The sequence below is a fragment of the Oreochromis niloticus genome, linkage group LG6 (assembly GCF_001858045.2).
Source record: "Oreochromis niloticus isolate F11D_XX linkage group LG6, O_niloticus_UMD_NMBU, whole genome shotgun sequence".
Lineage (NCBI taxonomy): Eukaryota > Metazoa > Chordata > Actinopteri > Cichliformes > Cichlidae > Oreochromis > Oreochromis niloticus.
Genome location: NC_031971.2, coordinates 26,783,462 through 26,801,509, shown reverse-complemented (window position 1 = coordinate 26,801,509; position 18,048 = coordinate 26,783,462). Strand labels below are relative to the sequence as shown.

At 39.9% G+C, this 18,048-nt stretch overlaps 1 protein-coding gene across 2 annotated transcripts in view; it reads right to left on the bottom strand.

Moving 5' to 3' along the window:
* Positions 1-778: 778 nt before the first annotated feature.
* Positions 779-18,048, bottom strand: part of evi5l (ecotropic viral integration site 5 like) — a 39,048-nt gene continuing 21,778 nt past the window's right edge. For both annotated transcript variants that reach the window (XM_013268290.3, XM_013268291.3), the window contains 7 exons: positions 14,472-14,588; positions 12,935-13,075; positions 12,665-12,841; positions 11,930-12,076; positions 11,363-11,458; positions 11,134-11,229; positions 779-5,015 (listed from right to left, as the gene is read on the bottom strand). In XM_013268290.3, coding sequence (XP_013123744.1) covers positions 4,698-5,015; positions 11,134-11,229; positions 11,363-11,458; positions 11,930-12,076; positions 12,665-12,841; positions 12,935-13,075; positions 14,472-14,588 — 1,092 coding nt within the window. In that variant the 3' untranslated portion in view covers positions 779-4,697. The remainder of the gene's footprint in view (positions 5,016-11,133; positions 11,230-11,362; positions 11,459-11,929; positions 12,077-12,664; positions 12,842-12,934; positions 13,076-14,471; positions 14,589-18,048) is intronic.

The window sequence follows — 18,048 nt, the reverse complement described above, 5'->3', positions numbered from 1 at the left end:
TTAAAAATCGACATGTTTTTCTACATTATCTCAAAACCTCACACCACGCATTACTCATAAATGCTCAGTTTATGACCAACCATGCTCCCCTGAACTGGGCTGCCTCACCCTTTTGTAATACCCTTACTACGTTTGCGTGTGAAATCCTTTCTTAGGTCTTACTAACAACAACCTGGTGATTCATAATTCATAGCCAGCGAGTAAGTGGCTAAACTCAGACGTGAGCATGAGTTGTTATGCAACACCTCAACCCTCAGCTTTTATCCATATGTAAAAGCTCATCTGTGTTTACAGTTTTGTTATTATAAATAAAGATTTCACTCGATTTTTGCACGAACAGACCGAGAAGTTTCAGAGTTAGTAATACTGTTGTAGGTCAGAATGAGTCAGAAGTATTCTGTTATGCTAATTTGACCAGTGAAGACTGTTACAGAGTGTGATTTTATCATGATATTATCATTTCCTGTTTATTTTCCATACTGTGACTTGACTATTACATGGCATTTTGCTAGACTTTCACAAGGTATTTAAACTCGTCCCGCTCTGTGCATGGTCACCGTTCCACCTGCCTTCCTCTCACTCACACACGTAGTCTGCCATGTTATAGTCTTTAAACTAAACACATCTTTATAAAGAAAGATAGTACGTGGTCGCAGTTAACGTGTTTTAACCTCACGCAACAATCAGTTTGTTATGCAACACTTTAAATGCAGCACGGTGACGGATGCATCTCTCGTTAGCGACTAAGTCGAGTTTAACAGAGAAATCAGGCGGTTGCAAAGGTGCAATGTCAAAGTTTATTTTGTATCATTCGTAGGATACAGAACACTGAAATGTATTTTTCCCCATCATACTGGAATTTTATATAATTTTTACTGTCATTTAATATATTTGACAACATCAGCTGAACTGCAAGAGAGAGAGAGAGAGAGAGAAAAAGAGAGCGAGAGAGAGGGTGGATGATGAATGATGCGGCTGTGGATCTCAAACAGTCGTCACATACAGTACATAAAACTGACAAACTATAGGCCAGACTGACACCATCTGACAAGAGAAACTCTCGCTGTGTTTATTTCTTTTTCTGCTTCGAATCAGGGAAAACATGTGGCGGATGTTCCAGTTTTAAGATGATGATTCAGGAGTAACACAGTGTGACGTAAAGCAACAACGTGTGTAAATCTCTCTACTTTTATGGCACATCGTGACGTTTAATCGCCATCTTCACGTGTAACGCTGTTAGCGGGACGAGCTACGGATGAGAATTCTAAAAACCCAACACGAAGGATGAAGGCTAGTACCGTATTCAAAACTGATTTACAAACATATCAAAATGCTTCGTCACAGTAGGTAAGAGCTGAATTCAGACAGAAGTGAGAACAGAAGCACCATTACTGAACAGCTGTGTACAGATGTGTTGATGGACCCTAATTTACTGATCCATATTTTTGGTTAATTATGGAAAGTTCTTGAATTCAACCTTCCTTCAATTAGTTTGTGTTTTCTTTTTGGGGTTCTTTTGGACTGAAATACAAACTGTAATAAAATCCTAAAGATTTTAGTTGTGGTAGGTTAGGTTTAAGTTAAGTCTGAAGTATGTTTAATTCATTAATGAAGAAGAAAGTAAATATTAGACAGATTTTCCTCAAGATGTGGTGCAAACTTGAACAAAATGCCCAGAAATTCATCAATAAAAAGGGAAATTAATGATAATTTTCAGCCAATATTTTTAGGAGCTAATTTTTCAGTTATATATTATTACACTGCTCCCAAAGGTGCAGTAAGATAATGTATTAAAAGAAGCTTAAACTTCTTTTAATACATCTTTTAATGCAGTTTAAACCTCAAATCATGAAAAGCAGTCATAAAAATGAGGGTATTCCGTGCATTTATTTGAGGAAAATTATAGCCTCTGTGTGATTCTTGATAAATCTAATTATTCATGGTTGCTCGCATTTTAAGCCTCTAACAGATCGAGATTATTTTCCATTTACAGAACGGCCTTTTATGTCTTCCATAATGAAAAAAAGGGCTAATTGCATTATATAAATGCACTGAAATCAAAGTATCCCTATAGAGGGGGCCCGATATATCAAAAAAATCTTTTGGATTATGACCTTCTGTATGAAATTTAGTCTGAGATGATGCAAAGTCTCATGTCATGTAACTCACTTGCCTTCTGCAGGCCACACACAAGGGTCCAACTCTCATGCTAAACAGAGCAGATGCAAATTTGTAAAACTGAAATGCTTGTACAACGGTCATTTTGGTTTGACAATATCTTAGCAGTGATTCCAGGGTTGAGATTTCAGTTGCCACAACCATCAGTGACCACTAAAAAGCTGTTACTTGCAACAGTATGGTGGGCAAACTGACATCCTCTTTAGTTCTTTGAAGGCCATTACTGGAAGATTCAATTTCCTAATTTCTGAGAGGATGACAATAACGCTCTGCTCGTTTTAGATTTGCATTACATAAAATATGCTTTGTTATGAAGCAGAAAGCCTCTAAAGGATTTAGAGACAGTTGGTCCATAGAGGGAAGAAACACAAGACAAAGACTTTATCTTTAAGGTCCCTCTGAAGAAATGCATATGTTGAAAAATGATCCCACCGCGACTCCACGAATCCACACCAGCTCTCACGGCTCAGCGCCACAAAGCTGGGAGTCTGTCTTTCTCTGTAGTGCAAAAAGCAAAGATCACTGCTCTGTAGATATAACACCCTGTTTGATAAACTATACACACTCCAGTACAGCTTTAAATATCATCTATGTGTTCCTGTCACACAGTATATTTCATATGTTTCCATTCATTTTACAGCCATTTTTTTAAATAGAATATATTGTTTGATATGTTAAACGTTTTTCTCCCCACGCTCTCTCCTGTCGTGAAGATACTGACGACCTTTGCCGAGGAAACGACCCTCTGCAGTCATCGGCCCACACTGGCGATAAGAGCCAGATTACCTGGGTTTATCTACTTTTTTTCCTGGAATAATTTGATGAGGGGGCTGAAATCACTCTCATTTCTGTGTTGAATATGAAAGCTAAGTAATGGAAACTGGTTAGCACAGCATAAGCTCAGGGCTGTCCAAATGTGAAGAAGTCTGACTTTCAGTACTCTCAAGAGTTTATTAGCAGCTACAGCCTTAGCTACTTGGTTTAGTATGCTGAGTTGCTGACAACTAGTCCATATTTGCAAATATAATCGATATTACTGGTGACCAGATTGCTAATGGTATTGTTTTTGCGTGTCTGTCAAACGCTACGCAGTCGTACTTGAATCCATAGAAAAGCTCAAGTGTAAAAACAAAGCTGTGCGTGAAGTCAGCCAACCCCGTCCTAGTTGTAGCTTTACACAGATATCAGAGTGGTCTCATCTCGGTCTCAGTCTGACAGGGAATAAAGGCATTTGCCAATATGTTGAAGTACTCCCAACAGAGTCTGGTGTTAAAAATTGAAAAGCTTCTGGGACAAAGTTAAACCATTCAGTTTTTTAGACATTACTCCAAGTAGTAATCTACATCGATATAGAGTTAATCTGGAGGTTGGATGGTAACCTCACAAAACTGACAAAAATAAAATAACAGAACAAAAAAATAAAATAATGGAGGAAATAAGTCAGAAATCATAGCAGCACATTTTCTGTCTCTGAAGCACTCGGCGTGTGTCACAGTGAGCCCGTGACAGATGACTCTAGTTGGCACAAAGGACGGTGTAGAAAGTTTGGCCTCTTTCAGTATGTCTACACTCCTACAAGTTTCATATAGATATATTAAAAAAATTCAACAATATCAAAATAAATTACAACACATAAAAAAAACAAACAAACAAAAAGATTTGGCAACACTGAGTTTCTTCCTTTTTGTGGGTTGCTGTGAACATGAACGGTTGTGCATGTAACTCACTTGCCTTCTGCAGGCCACACAGAGGCAACACAAGTATTCAGTATGCTAAGGGTTCATTTAGGAATGCCTTTACATGATATGCCTGTAGAGTTTGATACAGATGTGTGCGTATTCCTGCTCCGGACCACTTCTTCGCATAATCATCACCACTTAAATTTCTTTTTCCTTTCTGTCTTTCTTGTTTTTTTCTTTTTAAAAAACACAGAGGTGAACAAGATGGCGGCTAGAAGTTTCTTTTAAAGGCAGTGAAGATGGATGAGGGCGAAAAGGGAGGTTAAGGATGTATTTAACTCTGAACTAATCAGGGAGAAGAGTCGTATAGTGGTGGCCAGAGTATACAGTGCGTCATGTCTTTTACTCAACTTAGAGGGAGGAAGGATTTTCCTTCTGTGTGTACTCGTCTTTCACTCGTGGCCACAGTCACAGATTCAGGTCCAGTGGTAGATTTTGAGCAGCGAGCGGTACATTTTGTTCGTATGCGATTTGTTCATGTTTTTGATGGATGTGTATTTTCACAGTCTGTGGCGCAGTTACACGTGGGGATGAGGAGGGAGGCTGTACGTAAGCTCTTTGTCAGGGAGCGACAGTGTGGGAAACAGGTGTTGGAGACAGTAACGAGGAGCAGAGACGACAGGTAGTGATGATCAGCAGAGGTCCAATCAATGCCACTATTTCTGCATCAAGTAAAAGATAAAGACTGGAGAGGCCGAGGAGGAGGACTTGACTGGATACTACAATCCCAGTTCCAGCGTCTCTTTAGGTCATGGGGGATCTCAGCACCCTCCCCAGGTCTCAGTTATCCAATGCCTCGGCGCACACGATGCTGCCATAAAGCTGCTGTGGGTCCGGATGCGTCTGCACCCGCTCCTCTGCCTCGCTGTCCGTGCTGCCCTCGCTGTCGAGGCGTGGAGACGGGTGACATTGGCCGGAAAGACTGGGGTAGAGGGCGGTGGCCGGCAGTGGGCTGGGAAGGAGGTCCTCATCTGAGCTGAGGAAGTCCCCCTCAGCGGAGGCGGGGCTGGCCAGGCAGAGATCCTGGTAGTTGGTACTTCCCCCTCCACCGGTGACCCTGGAGCTGGGGGTCGCCTTCTGTCCCCGCAGCTGCCTGATCTGAGAACAGAGAAGGAGGTTTTTAGTCAAAGGTAGGCTGGCTGTGGTTCAGATGTATTTTTCCCCCCCTCAGCTAATCTGGATAAAATCATCAGCCCGCACAGTTAGTTAGAACATCTAGTAAAAACGTTGTTCTTCTCCTGATTGCACTGAAGTATAGATCATATGTTCATACTGAACTGATTATTTTTAACAGTCGAAAAACACGTTTATGACCAGTTTGGTGGACACTGACTACTGATCCAGATTTTTTTTAGTTCCTTAATTCAAACCTCCTTCAATTAGTTTACATGTTTTCTTTTTGGGGTTTAACGTGACACGTTTAGTGGCAGCAGCACGGCACATTAACTATAGCACCTCTGGGTTTTATTCCAGGAAGCGCATTTAACAAACTTTAACTTTAAATTTAATCAACGTTCTGGGATTTTTCTTACCTGGAAACAGAGTGTGTTACCATGGTTACTGACTCAGAGTTTAAGTTAACTCTGAGAACTCGGTTATCTCAGTTTCCTTAAGCGCAGGGTTAACAAACTCACAGCTGTTTCTTAAACCCTGATTACTTGAACTGGGTCCTTCATACTTCATTACGTCAACAAGAAGGTCGAAATGTTTTTGAGGAAGGAAAATCTAAAAAAGGAAATTTTTTTTCTCAATGCCCCAGAAAAACGTTTTAAGCAGAGCCAGGGAAAAATTACCACCATTAATTATGGTGGTAATTTTCATTTACTCCAGCATAAAAGACTGTTTGCTTAATCGAAATGCCTTCAGTTTGGTTGAAACAATGAGGTTTATATGCACAGTCCATCTCCCAAAGGCCGATCCCTTCCCAGATAATTCCCTGAAGTGAAATAATTTACAGTATTTACATTTCAGAGGAAAAAAAAAATCTCTCCCACCTGCCTGTAAACTTCTTTTTATAGAATTTTCATCAGTACGTCCCTGCAATAAACAGTATTATCTTAAATGTTCTCCTCCTAAATACCTTTTGACAAAAGGTTAAGAATTTTGCAAGTAACAGGACAAATAAGTGTATTTTACTGAACACTGTTGTAGCATGAGGCCTAATGGTTTTTAATGTTATTAAATACGTTTGACGTGTCTTTGCAAAGCCACTAAATGTCAGGTGATTGGAATTTTTTTTAACAGGTTGTTGGGTGTTAACAAAAACCAAAAAAAAAAAAAAAAACCCTGTGAAACCCACTGATGCATTTTTTTCTTACCATTAAAAGATGTGCAAATAGGACTGTGGGATCTCTACAGCTAAATCTGAGCGTGCACCTGACATTAGCGTGAAGGTGGTGGTCCGATTTGAATTTTATTCAAGTTGACAAGAAAAGTAGCTTTGAGGATCTGTACAATCATAAAAGGACACGTTTGCATGTTTGATGTCCAACTAGCAGCGTGCAGAGTTCTTCTTGTGAGCAGCAGCGATACCACCACTTTTCACATGCATGCCTTTTGCATGTTAGCCTTGTATGTACCACAGTGACTCATGACAAATCTCAGAGGTTTTTGTTTTCCCCCAATCATAAACTCAGGCTAGCTGCAGGGCGGGGAGGTGGGGGGGAGGGGGAAACCGGTGGTTAACCAGTGGAAATATTTTGACTGTGTCTGAGCTCTTCACGCTACAGCACAGAAACATAAGAAGGCACCAGGCTTCATAGGTTATATTCTCTCCAGTCTCTCTCAATATGATCAGGAACATCAAAATTGGCAGATAAGGAAGTCTCCAAATGCTATGGAAAATTATTTGCTTTCACAAAAATTTTTTTTTAAAAATGTCCATCTGAATCAAAATAAATGTGCGCAAGTGCAAATGTAAAATTAATTCAGCTGCATTATATAAAATGGCTCATTATGTGTCAGCAACGCCAATATGACTCAATCGTATGATGATCGCTTTCAGCTCTATACTGAGATTTTTCTAAATGGTTCATTGCTTCCTCATCTGTACTCACGCAAGTTTCGGTCTCATTTATGAAAACCACGGCTTTGATCAAAAGTGGTGGGGTGACAAGAAGAAAAGAGGAGAGGAGCGCTAAAGGGCAGGGCCGTCTCATCACGCCCCCTCACTCTGAAGTTTAAACATACTCCCTCCTCCTAGTCACGCACAGACACTCTCTGAATGAACAAACCCAAAGTGTATGCTGACTGATAACTTTCTGTCTCCAATCAGGGTTGGAGATTATCCTCATGAACCCAAGATAACACTAAATGTTGTCAAATTACATCATAAAAATCAGCAGAACTCGAGCTGTGGGCTCAGCCGATAACAGACCACGCTCAAGTCTTGTTTATTCTTTTCGACCTCCCGTTTTCAGAATTAAAGTCCAGTGTGAACCAAACAATGAGAACACAGCTGTTAAGACGAAAAGTGGTCTCTTGTTACGAGAAAGACATTGAAACAACTGAGCGTGTGTCGGGGTGGAAGTGGTATCTGTTCTGAGGCTGTACATAAATGACAAGATTCATCTGTGGTGGTTAACAAAAGCTGCAGAGCATCTTATACACACACACACATAATGTGCATCTGTGTGTCACACGCCATTTTGAAAAGCCAGTAACAGTGAAAGAAATTGTTCATTTATACTCCTAATAAATGATCACACATTTATAAGTATCAATAGCTAATGAGAAAATGGCTTAAACGGCCCATTTAAAGGGCAGAAATGCTTTCGCAGGCTTCAAGACAGTATCGAATCGCGGCCAGGATTTAAACCGGTCTGAATTTTTTTCTTCCTGTTGAAGAAATAATCGACCAACAGCTTAGTAGATGAAATTCAGGATGGTGTCATATCCTTTCAAAGCTACCTAACTGACCAAGTGACTGAGTCTACAGTCAGTGACAAGTCAATGAAATCATGACTTGATGAATTTAATGAATCCTTGGTAAATATCCAGAGATTTTTTAGTATGCTGACAAAAATAAATAAATAAATAACTTTAGTAATCTGAGTGCTTGTAATTTAGCCGCTTTTGTTCCTAAAATGTGGAAGAGACATAGCTTGGATTATTCCTTTAGAAATGTTTTTAATTATTGGCAATACTCTGTCTTTGTCTTTCTTCTTTTCCCCCAGCTGCCCCTTTTAGGGTTCACCACAGGTGATCATCTGCCTCCATCTCACCCTAGCATCCCTACCATCGCACCAACCATCTGCATGTCATCCTTAACTACATCCATGAAGCTCCTCTGAGGACTTCCTGCCTGACTTTCCTGCTGCCTAGCAACACCATATCTACCATCCTTTGTCTAATATATCTGGAATTCCTTTGTCAACATCGTAGCAAGCAACATAACATCGTGGTCCACAGAGAATCCTGCCTGACCCCACTGGTTAGCTTGTCCATCACCATTGAAAACAAGAATCTCAGAGCCACTCGATGATCTATTGTCACCCTCACCTTAAACCCATTTGTCACTCTTACTGCACACGTCAACACCCTCACATATTTCTCTGTCACTCTTGACTTCCTCATGTAGTGTCACAGTTCCACTTTTAGCCTTCTACCATATTCTTCCTCTAGATCAGGGGTCTCAAACTTAAATGAACTGTGGGCCACTGCTGTCACTGCCATCTCATTGGAGGGAACTTTAGTGTTCAAGTAGTACAAAAACAAACAAACAAACACCCACAAATATTTCCAAAAATATAGTGTTTTGTTTTTTAAAATTTAAAATATTGTATAACAAGAAAAACTACAAAAAAAAAAAAAAAAAAAATTCCCCTCACTCTTAACTAACTAAAACCTTTCATTGAACCACCAAATAAACAAATTGGTACTCTCCTTCTGGCCAGACACGCGGCAGCAGTTCTGCTATAATTTTGTTCGTATTTAACTAAATAAAAATGCAGACATAAGTGTAAACATTAGTTTTTGACTGCTAGTTAAAATTGTTTTCTTTACAAATAACTCTCACACTGAACGAACACAGCCAATCCCTCAACATGTTTGTACTCTCTGCTCATACTGACTTCATGTTAAATAATTTTTGGCTTTTTAAAGAACTCATTTTAACATCGCACTCAACAACAAACAAATCCTCCCTAACAAAAAAGTAACTTCAAGGGTCAAATTGCATGATATTTGTTCACGTCAATATACAGACCATGAGTTCGAGACCCCTGCTGTAGATCCAAAGACCCCGAGCAAAGCTCCTTTCGATCTTCTCTGACCTTCTCCATCAACACTTTAAGCAAACATCACATCAAAAGCCATACTGCTGATGCCTGACGATCACCTCTCTTCTTAACCTAGCTTCAGCAACTCTGTCCAACACCTTCATGGTGTGGCTTTTCAACTTTATCTCCATAGTTACTACAGTTTTGCACGTCGCCCTTGGCATGAAAACCAGTTCGAGTACGCTTCCTCTCTGTTCCTGAGGCATCCTCTCACTCTCCATGATCGTGTTCGGTATGGTTAAAAAGTCCACCGGCCAGGTTTCCAGTCTGTCACTGCTTCTTTCTATTTAATGGTGCCTTGAAAACTTATTTGGACTGGACGTCCTGTTTTATCCATGATAAAAAAGCAAAACATATTTCTGATAAAAATCAGAAAATCTGATAAAATAATCATTTTCTGTATCACTATCAGTCTCTGTGGAAGATTCTGGCCACTCCTCATTACTCAGTTCACTGAGGTGTGTGGGCATTTGTTTATGCTCATCTCTGATAAGATCATGCCACAACATTTCAAAAGGCTTGAGCTCTGGAATCTGACCTCATTGCAACACTTTGATTCTTTTCTTTTTAGCCATCCTGTTGTAGATTTGCTAGATGTTCCGTGCTTCGGATCACTGACCCGTCGGATGACCAAATTTGGGTGGAAACTTTAGTGGAAACATGGACAAATGGGCTCACATTTGACTCTAGAACACTTTGGTATACAGGGATGTTCACATTTGACTCAGTGATTGCAAAGTTCCCACATCCTGTGGCTGCAAAACAAACGCAAATTGCCCCTCCACCATTATCACATCTGACAGTCTGTATGAGGTGTTTGTGCTGATATGCATATAATATGTGCTGATATTAATGTGGTGCTGTGCATTATGACAAAACACCACCACTTTGTTCTGGACTGTCCTAAGGTCGTTGTTCCAGGAGTCTTGTTTGTTCTGAAGCAACATTTTAAACCTAAGCCATGCTGGCATGTTCTTTTTAGAGAGAAGAGGGTTTCTCCTGGTAGTCCTTCCAAACAAGCCATACTTGTTCAGTCTTTTTCTGTCATGACAGTTGACATTTAACATGATCACCGAGGCCTGTAGAGTCTGAGATGTAGCTCAGGTTTCTTGTAATTTGTCTGAGCATTGCACGGTCGGACCTTGAAGTGAATTTGTTGGGATGTCCACTCCAGGGAAGATTGGCCACTCTCATAAATGCTTTCCATTTGTGAATAATCTTTCTCACTGTAGAATGACTGACAGCTTTTTTGGAAATGGACTTATAACCCACCCCAGACTGATGGGCAGGAACAATTGCTTCTCTAAGTCTTTCCTCCTTTGCATTCACACCTGAATGCCCCAGGCCTGCAAACTGCCAAAATGTCTGCTTTTAAAGAGGTGTTCACTCTTGCTGATGATCCTACGTACATTTGACCAGTCACACCTGGCTGCTACTGACCCTCTTGTATTCCTGTGGAAGGAGTAATGGTGCACTTTGTTTTCATGGGTCTTTATCAGGGTAACCACTTCTAACATCTGCTTCCATGAACTGACATTTACATCAGTGGGATTAAAATATCACTAAATGTTTTTACTTGCCGTAACTTGTTCTTTTTTTCTTCCCAGTATAGCAAAGCATGAAATAGTTCGAACTACTCATTATTCTGACGAATATTCAATTAATTAATAATTTGGAGTGAAAAAAAAAAAAAATAATAATAAAAAAAAAAAAAAAATCAGGCAGCTTTGAAAAATGTTTTTATTGTTTCATGTTTCCATGGTGAATACTGCATTTGTATGTAGTTTTAATGTTTAAAATGCGACAGGTTTGCTGTGTTTTAGTATAAAACCCTACAAATAGGGTATTTTTTTGTTTGCACCCAGCATTTCAGACAAGTGGCTGACTTGAATATGTGAGAGTGCTCGTTTGTGACTATGTGGAGAAGGTTGCCTCACCTCGTTCTTGAGCTCGGCGATCTGGTCCCGGAGCTGGTTGATGTACTGCCTGGAGTCAGAGTGGTTCAGCTGGCCCTGGATCAGCCCTTCCTCCTTCTAAAAATCAAATTTCAGACACACAAGGTTAAAGCTGAATTCACTTTGATCACCTAACTGGCTAAGACCACAGATCCAAATTTTTATCCAAGGATGCACTCAGACAGACACTGAAGTACACGAGCACACACACCTGAATCTCAAGTTCAGCGATCTTCTGCCTGAGTTCAGCCATCGCAGCCATACTGTCAGCTTCCCTCAGTCGCACTGCCATCACCTCCTCTTTACTCTACATGCATCACAGGGAGGGAGGAAGCACATGGACAGGAAGAAAAAAAGTTAAACAATATTTTCTGGGTAATATTTAGCATTTATGATGACAATCTTTTGATGGATTTCAATTAGAGATAGTAAAGAACCATAAATTGTCTCTACATCCTGCTGTGTCACTCATCTTTCATTCTAGACTTCCTCTATTACATCTGTTGATCTGTTTCAGGATGTGAACCCCAGAATTTACGCTCAGACCGTTTTTCAACATTTCCTTTACCTCTTCCATGTATCTTTTTATCTTTCTCTGTTCCAGGCATCTTGTTTTTTTGTCTTCAGTCAAAAGGTTTCTTTTTCTATTACAGGTTTTAGTTTCCTATTAATAATTCTTAATAATAAGAAAATGCTGCTCTCCACATCACTCTGCTCTTTTCTGTTAAGTCTGCTCCTCTGCCTCTCTTTCCTCCTTTCTTCCTTTCACTATCCAGACCTTGCAGTCTGATTCGGCCTGCTTCCTCTTCATCTCGTTGAGCTGGGCCTGCAGAGCTTTGTTCTGATTGGCCACCATCTGGAGTCGGTCCTGCAGGGCAGAGCGTTCCTGGTCGTTGCGTCCGATCAGTTTGCTGTGGATCTGGTTCTAAAACAAGTGGTTAAATGGTAGATGGTGAGAGCTCTTATATTTACAAAAGTCTGAAAATGAAGCGCAATTTTCTAAAACCCAAGAGTGCAAAACACACACAAAAAACAACAACAACAACAACCACCAAAAAACCCTCCCCGATGAAAACAAGAACATTTCACAAGTGGCACTATGGTCTAACAATTAACTTAACATCAAATCTGCTGTGATCCAGTTATACTTTGTTTTATTTTCATTATGTGCACGTCAGGCACAATGCACATTCATAATTGAAAAAGCAACACAAAATGTAACATCCCGACACCACAGGGCTGATTTCCCTAGTTCAGCAAGTTATATTCATTCTTATAAATGTGTGAAATAAACAAACATGACAACTTCTATGCTTCACCAGTGTGTGAATGTGAGCGTGAATGAATAATGTCATTGTAAAGCGCTTTGGGTGCCTTGAAAAGCGCTATATAAATCCAATGCATTATTATTATTATTATTATTATTATTATTCACAATCATGCATACATCAGAGAAGGACTCACAAGATCACTGCTGCAGTGTGACAGTACAGTGTAGTTACACAGCACCTACCTGACTCTCCAGCTGCAGGGCTTTAAGTTTAACCTCTCGGAGCTCCGCCTGGGCTTGAGCCTCCCTCAGCCTAACCGTCATCAGTTTGTCCTGCAGCTCATTCATGGCGTTCTTCTTCGGCGATTCCTTCCAGTGCCCGCCCCCACCACCGGTGCTGCTGCTACGGGACATATGATGCTGCGAAAGAGCAGACAGGTGTAACTGGCTGCTGGTACATTATGCGCACTCATGCACCCCACCAAACAGATGAGAGATCTGTTCCCGTTTTACCTGCCAGCGCTGGTTCAGCTCAGTGACAGCCTCCTGCATCTCCCTGAATGAGCGCAGCGTCTCCAGCTCCCTCAGCTTCATTTGCTTCACTTCTTCCTGCAGGGTCGCCAAGTTGTTCTCATCTGGCAGGCAACTGCTCCTCTAGATAGTAAACATTTCACGGTTATAGTTTAGCAAATTCACACACACAGCCTAATGCATATATGAGGACGTACATGGGAAAGGTTTTATGAGGAAGGGAATCGTATTAGATTTCAGTGAAACACAATGTACCTTGGTGATTAACACAGAATGTACCACAGTACCCTTATTATTATTATTAATTAACAATAACTTTACTTTTGTAACACTTGAATAGAAACCACACATTAAAGAATTGTATGCGTCTTAATACATACAAACAGTGGTGTGAACCACAGCTGAAATAGGCCCTGATCAGATGATAAGAGAAGCTGACTGCTAGAATAAGGTCTCAGCAGATATATATATATCTAAACATGAGCCTGGTCATGTGAGACTTTGCATGTAGTTAATCTAATTTTAAAATTCTAAATCTCACAGGACTAAAAGAAGCAATGATAGAACTGATGTGTGAGCAGTGGTGAGAACTTCTGGCTCAAATGACGATGGACCAGGGGAGACTGAGGGGTGCACATTAATGGGAGATAATCTAGACATGTTCAGTTTCAAATTATTGACTGACAGGAAATGTTGTTTTTCTTAGATAAGAAAAAAAGCTTTAGCTCGCTAAGCGTTCAAATGCTGGTGAAAAACAGAATCAAGTTTTTTAGCAGATAATTTGAAACTGGTGACGAGAGGGCCGATGTAGCGACTGACCTGCTTTGTGACGCTGCTGAATGAGAACCTCAGTTTTGATCAGGTATTACATTGGCTAAATGTGACCATGCCTAACAAGCAGGAATTTTCTAAGCAGCACTACACTACACTATGTCATCAGAGGAAACTAATGATATCATTTTTCAGGTATTGGTTAGGAACCACAGCTGGATCAGCGGCATCTGTAGCCTGACGACCAGGAGTCGACAGACTTATTAAATGTAATATGAGAAGGACAGAAATAGTTTAATACAACTATCTGATATATGAAATTATGTTCAGACATCAGACAGTTGTGGGGTTGTTTCACTCTTAACCAAAGTGGTGCAACGACCCACTAACAAAAACATCAGCATGTTTACCTCCTGACTACAAACCAGCAGGTTCGTCAGTCTTTGAGACGCTGTATAAGTAAACAAAGATTTGTCCAGTTTTGAGTTAATTTTCAGTAAAATCTTCATCGGGAAGCAGCAGAGCGTTTGTGTTCCAACACCTCATCAAGTGAAAATGAAAGCTTGAGAAATGGAACGTGTCTGTCATTTGTTTGAGTGTTGGGATTAAACGTTAGACAGGTTGGTTAACGGTCAGACAGACTTTACCACATTCACAGAATCACACGCCTTCTGTCTGCTTGCTGTTCACACTCTATTCTCTTTCACACAGTTTCAAAAAAAAAAAAAAAGCATGTTTGTGAGCTCACCTTTTCCAGATCGAGCACCTTGTCTTGCATTTCCTTCAGAGCTCCGAGTAGTTCGGCCTCGCGGAGCCTCGACTGCTCCAGCTGGGTCTGCAGATTGCTCACAAACTGCTCTGTGTACTGAAACAAACAGCCTAGTGTTACAGATATAATGTCGGCCAACTTTTATTTATTTTAGTTTTAGTTGAGCAGCCTTTTCTACCTGGTATTTGTATACCGATATTTATTTAGTGATGAGAATATTAGGTTTTTGAACAGAGCTTGGCTTCCATTTCGCTCTCATTTGCAGATCAGTTTAACAGTTCAGCTAAGATTACCACAATCTTGCAAGGGGTGAAAACTCTGCCACAAGGTAGTGTTATGTATCTCTCTTTCGGTTTCTTTTACCTTTAGTTTTGTGAAAAAGGAAGAAACGGGAGAGAAGGAATTCTACAGAGAGATGGAAACATGACCAATCAACAAGCTATTTGTGGGGGAATAAACGGACGTGATTCCCAGCAGCAGCGTTAGACTTACACTTTTCTAAAAAATAAACTAAAAGCATCCATTAACTGCAACTAGTGAGTGAGTAAAATCCAAATATGTTACCTACGCCTAGAAATGTCTGTGTAAAAAGGTACAACCTTCAAAACAGCTGACAAACTAAATTTAGCTGCCATCAAGGTGCACTTGTGTCCCGCTGTCTGTGATGTCAGCATGCTACTGTACACTAACATGTCACCACATCAAGGGGAAACTGCAAAGCTATGAATATGAAAGCAGCAAAGAAAAAAAAGAGAGAGCTGAGTGGAAAAATACTTTCCAGTGAGGCAAATTACAAACGCTTGAAATCGGGCAAGTACATAGCGTGACTGCAAGATTCGTGATTTGTCATTTTTGGCTTCTCAGTCTTGGTTATCAAAGAAGATTGAGAGTGTCTGGAGGTGTGTGAACCCTGGTGGGTGATGGGTACCAGCAATCTGAGCTGGAATAAACGCACACGTAACAATGACATCATTTAGAGAAAAATCAGTGACCGGAGTTTTTCTTTTAAAGCAAAGCAAATTATCATTTTAGTGAACCATCTGCTCCCTTCACATTGTGCAGTTGCTCTTCACACCACCTTCCCACAGGTAGGTGTGAGTTGAACCTATAAATATTAAGAGCAAAGCTTTGGTTAACAGCACTGGCTAAGACCACAAAACTTTTTTTTTTGAGTAAGTCAGTGAAGCGGTTGCGGAACAGACAGAAACTGACATGCATACATTTACTCATGCATGTGGAAAAGCAAACGTGGGTGTTCTCTGTTAAACCCAATGTGGTACTAAATACAATACTAAACATCATATTTACTAGAAATTCATAGTAGAGAAGCAGAGCCTGTCGTACATATAAAAATGTCTGGAAAGTCAGTTTTCAGATTTTTCCTTTAACAAAATTATATGTAAAGATTACTTATAATACATATATATATCTATATCTATATCACACATATATATATATATATATATATAAATTGTTAAACATATAAATTGTTGTCAATTTAAAAATAATTATTACAAGTAAAAGTCCTGCACTCAAAATGTTACACGGTAAACTAACTGTACAGTGCTTCCTGATTAATTATTAAATCAGAAGACTACATTATATCAAAATATGATATTTATACTGTTTTTGGAGGCTAATACAGTTTATACATGAATTAAATGTTAAATTATACCCAACTCCAATTTGTATAATAATTCCAATATCGTGTGCCTCTGAACTGCACAGACTCACAGAACTTGAATGCATTAAAAACAAAAATCAGTTATCCTATAATGTCGGATCAGTTCTTTTATCTTTACAGTACTGTGCACTAATTACAGTTTGATCAGCTTTTCTGTCAGTGTTTAACTGAAACCACATGTTTTAGTAATCTATGCTACATTAACAAAACAAGTTTCAACATTTAATCATAGTCACACTATTACTTCCAATCAGGCTGTGTGTCACACGTACAGCAACTCAAAACAACAAACAAACAGCTGCTCTGTAAAATGTACACGTGCAACCTTTACAGCCGTCATCAGTGCTACGTGCGACCTCAGCGCGTTGGTCCAGTTTTTTTATTGTTACCCTGATTAACCTGCGCCCTCTTTCTTTGCAGATTTATTCTTAGTGCTGATTGGCTGCTGATGGCTTGCTGCAAGAATATAAACCGGGAGAAAGCGGAGCAGGAGGGTCGGCCATTGGCGTCTTGGATCCCACCAGATCTCCATCAGCACCAGCTTTGCCAATCTGTTGCTTTCATAGCTTTGTTTATTCAGTACAGGTAGAGTCGGGAGCTACTGGAACTACTGTTTTCAGTTTGGTTTCTGTTCTTCTAGTTTTCCAGGACTAGTTTAAGAGAGAAGCCTGAATTCGACGGCCCCTTGTGTAATTGGTTCATGGTCTTCTTCCTCTTTGTTTGTTTTATCTGGGGCTCACATCTCTTTTTGTTTCTGTCTGTCCTTTGGGAGTAACTATATTTCCATTACTAAAAGCTTGTTGAATGGCAGCGTAACAGTCAGACTAGCTTCACTGCCGTCCAAATGTATTTTTTAGACAGTGATAGGTTCCACATTATTTGGCTCTCCTCCAGAGCTAGACTAACTAGATTTCACCTCATAAACCTTTGCGTTCAAGGTTTATGACCTCCATGGTGTGAAAACTGTAGAAGTCTTTGTGCCTCATCTGTATGTAAACATCTTGCTAAGTCAGAGTGCTAAAACAGAACTTGAACGGTTTCATTTTTGGGCGCTGAGCTTTGCACCTCTGCGGGGTTAGCTCACGGGTTAATCACCAATTTTCTTTGAAGGTTCGTGAGAAAATACAAATGCGTGAGTCACCACTTTGTTATCAAAGCAGCATAAAGAAAAATATCGGAAACAAATCAACGCTAGTCTGACTAGTCTGACAATATTTGAGAGGCGCAGTCGGCACCAATTGTATTTTTATCCATTTTCCACAAGCTTGTATAAAATATAGCATTAGTACATCATTCCCACCATGGGATAACTTAAACGAGCCATTACTATGAGTCAGTCTGATAGTCTGTTCATACCAAGCTGCCACGTTTGAGTTTGAAAACTGAAGACAACGCCGCAAAGACTGACTGACAGGTACCAATCCAGCTTCAGCTAATCGCTTCCTGCCAATTCACTGAGCTGTACCTCTCCACTGTGTTAGTACTGGAACAATTATATATTTGTAATTATACATATATTTTACTTATATTTTATCTAACTTGCTTGAGTTAGCTGACAAGTATGCGCACCACTCTCTCATCCAAATTAGGGATGTGTGCGACTAGTCGACTGGATGACTAATCTAGTGGAATGATTCATTGTTGAAGAAGTTGAATAAGTGTTTAAAATGCCTTTGTTATTAGTTTTTGGCATTAAACGGTTCTCAAATTTACTTAATATCTGAGTGTTTCTTAGTTTTAGACTATTTGGTTAGTCTGATTTTTTCCCCCATGTTTAATTGACTAAGAAATTAGTCACCAGGAAGATTCATAATCCAAATTTTGCCACAATTGGCCAACATGGCGCCAGCCAAAAGAGCAACTTTGGCGCTT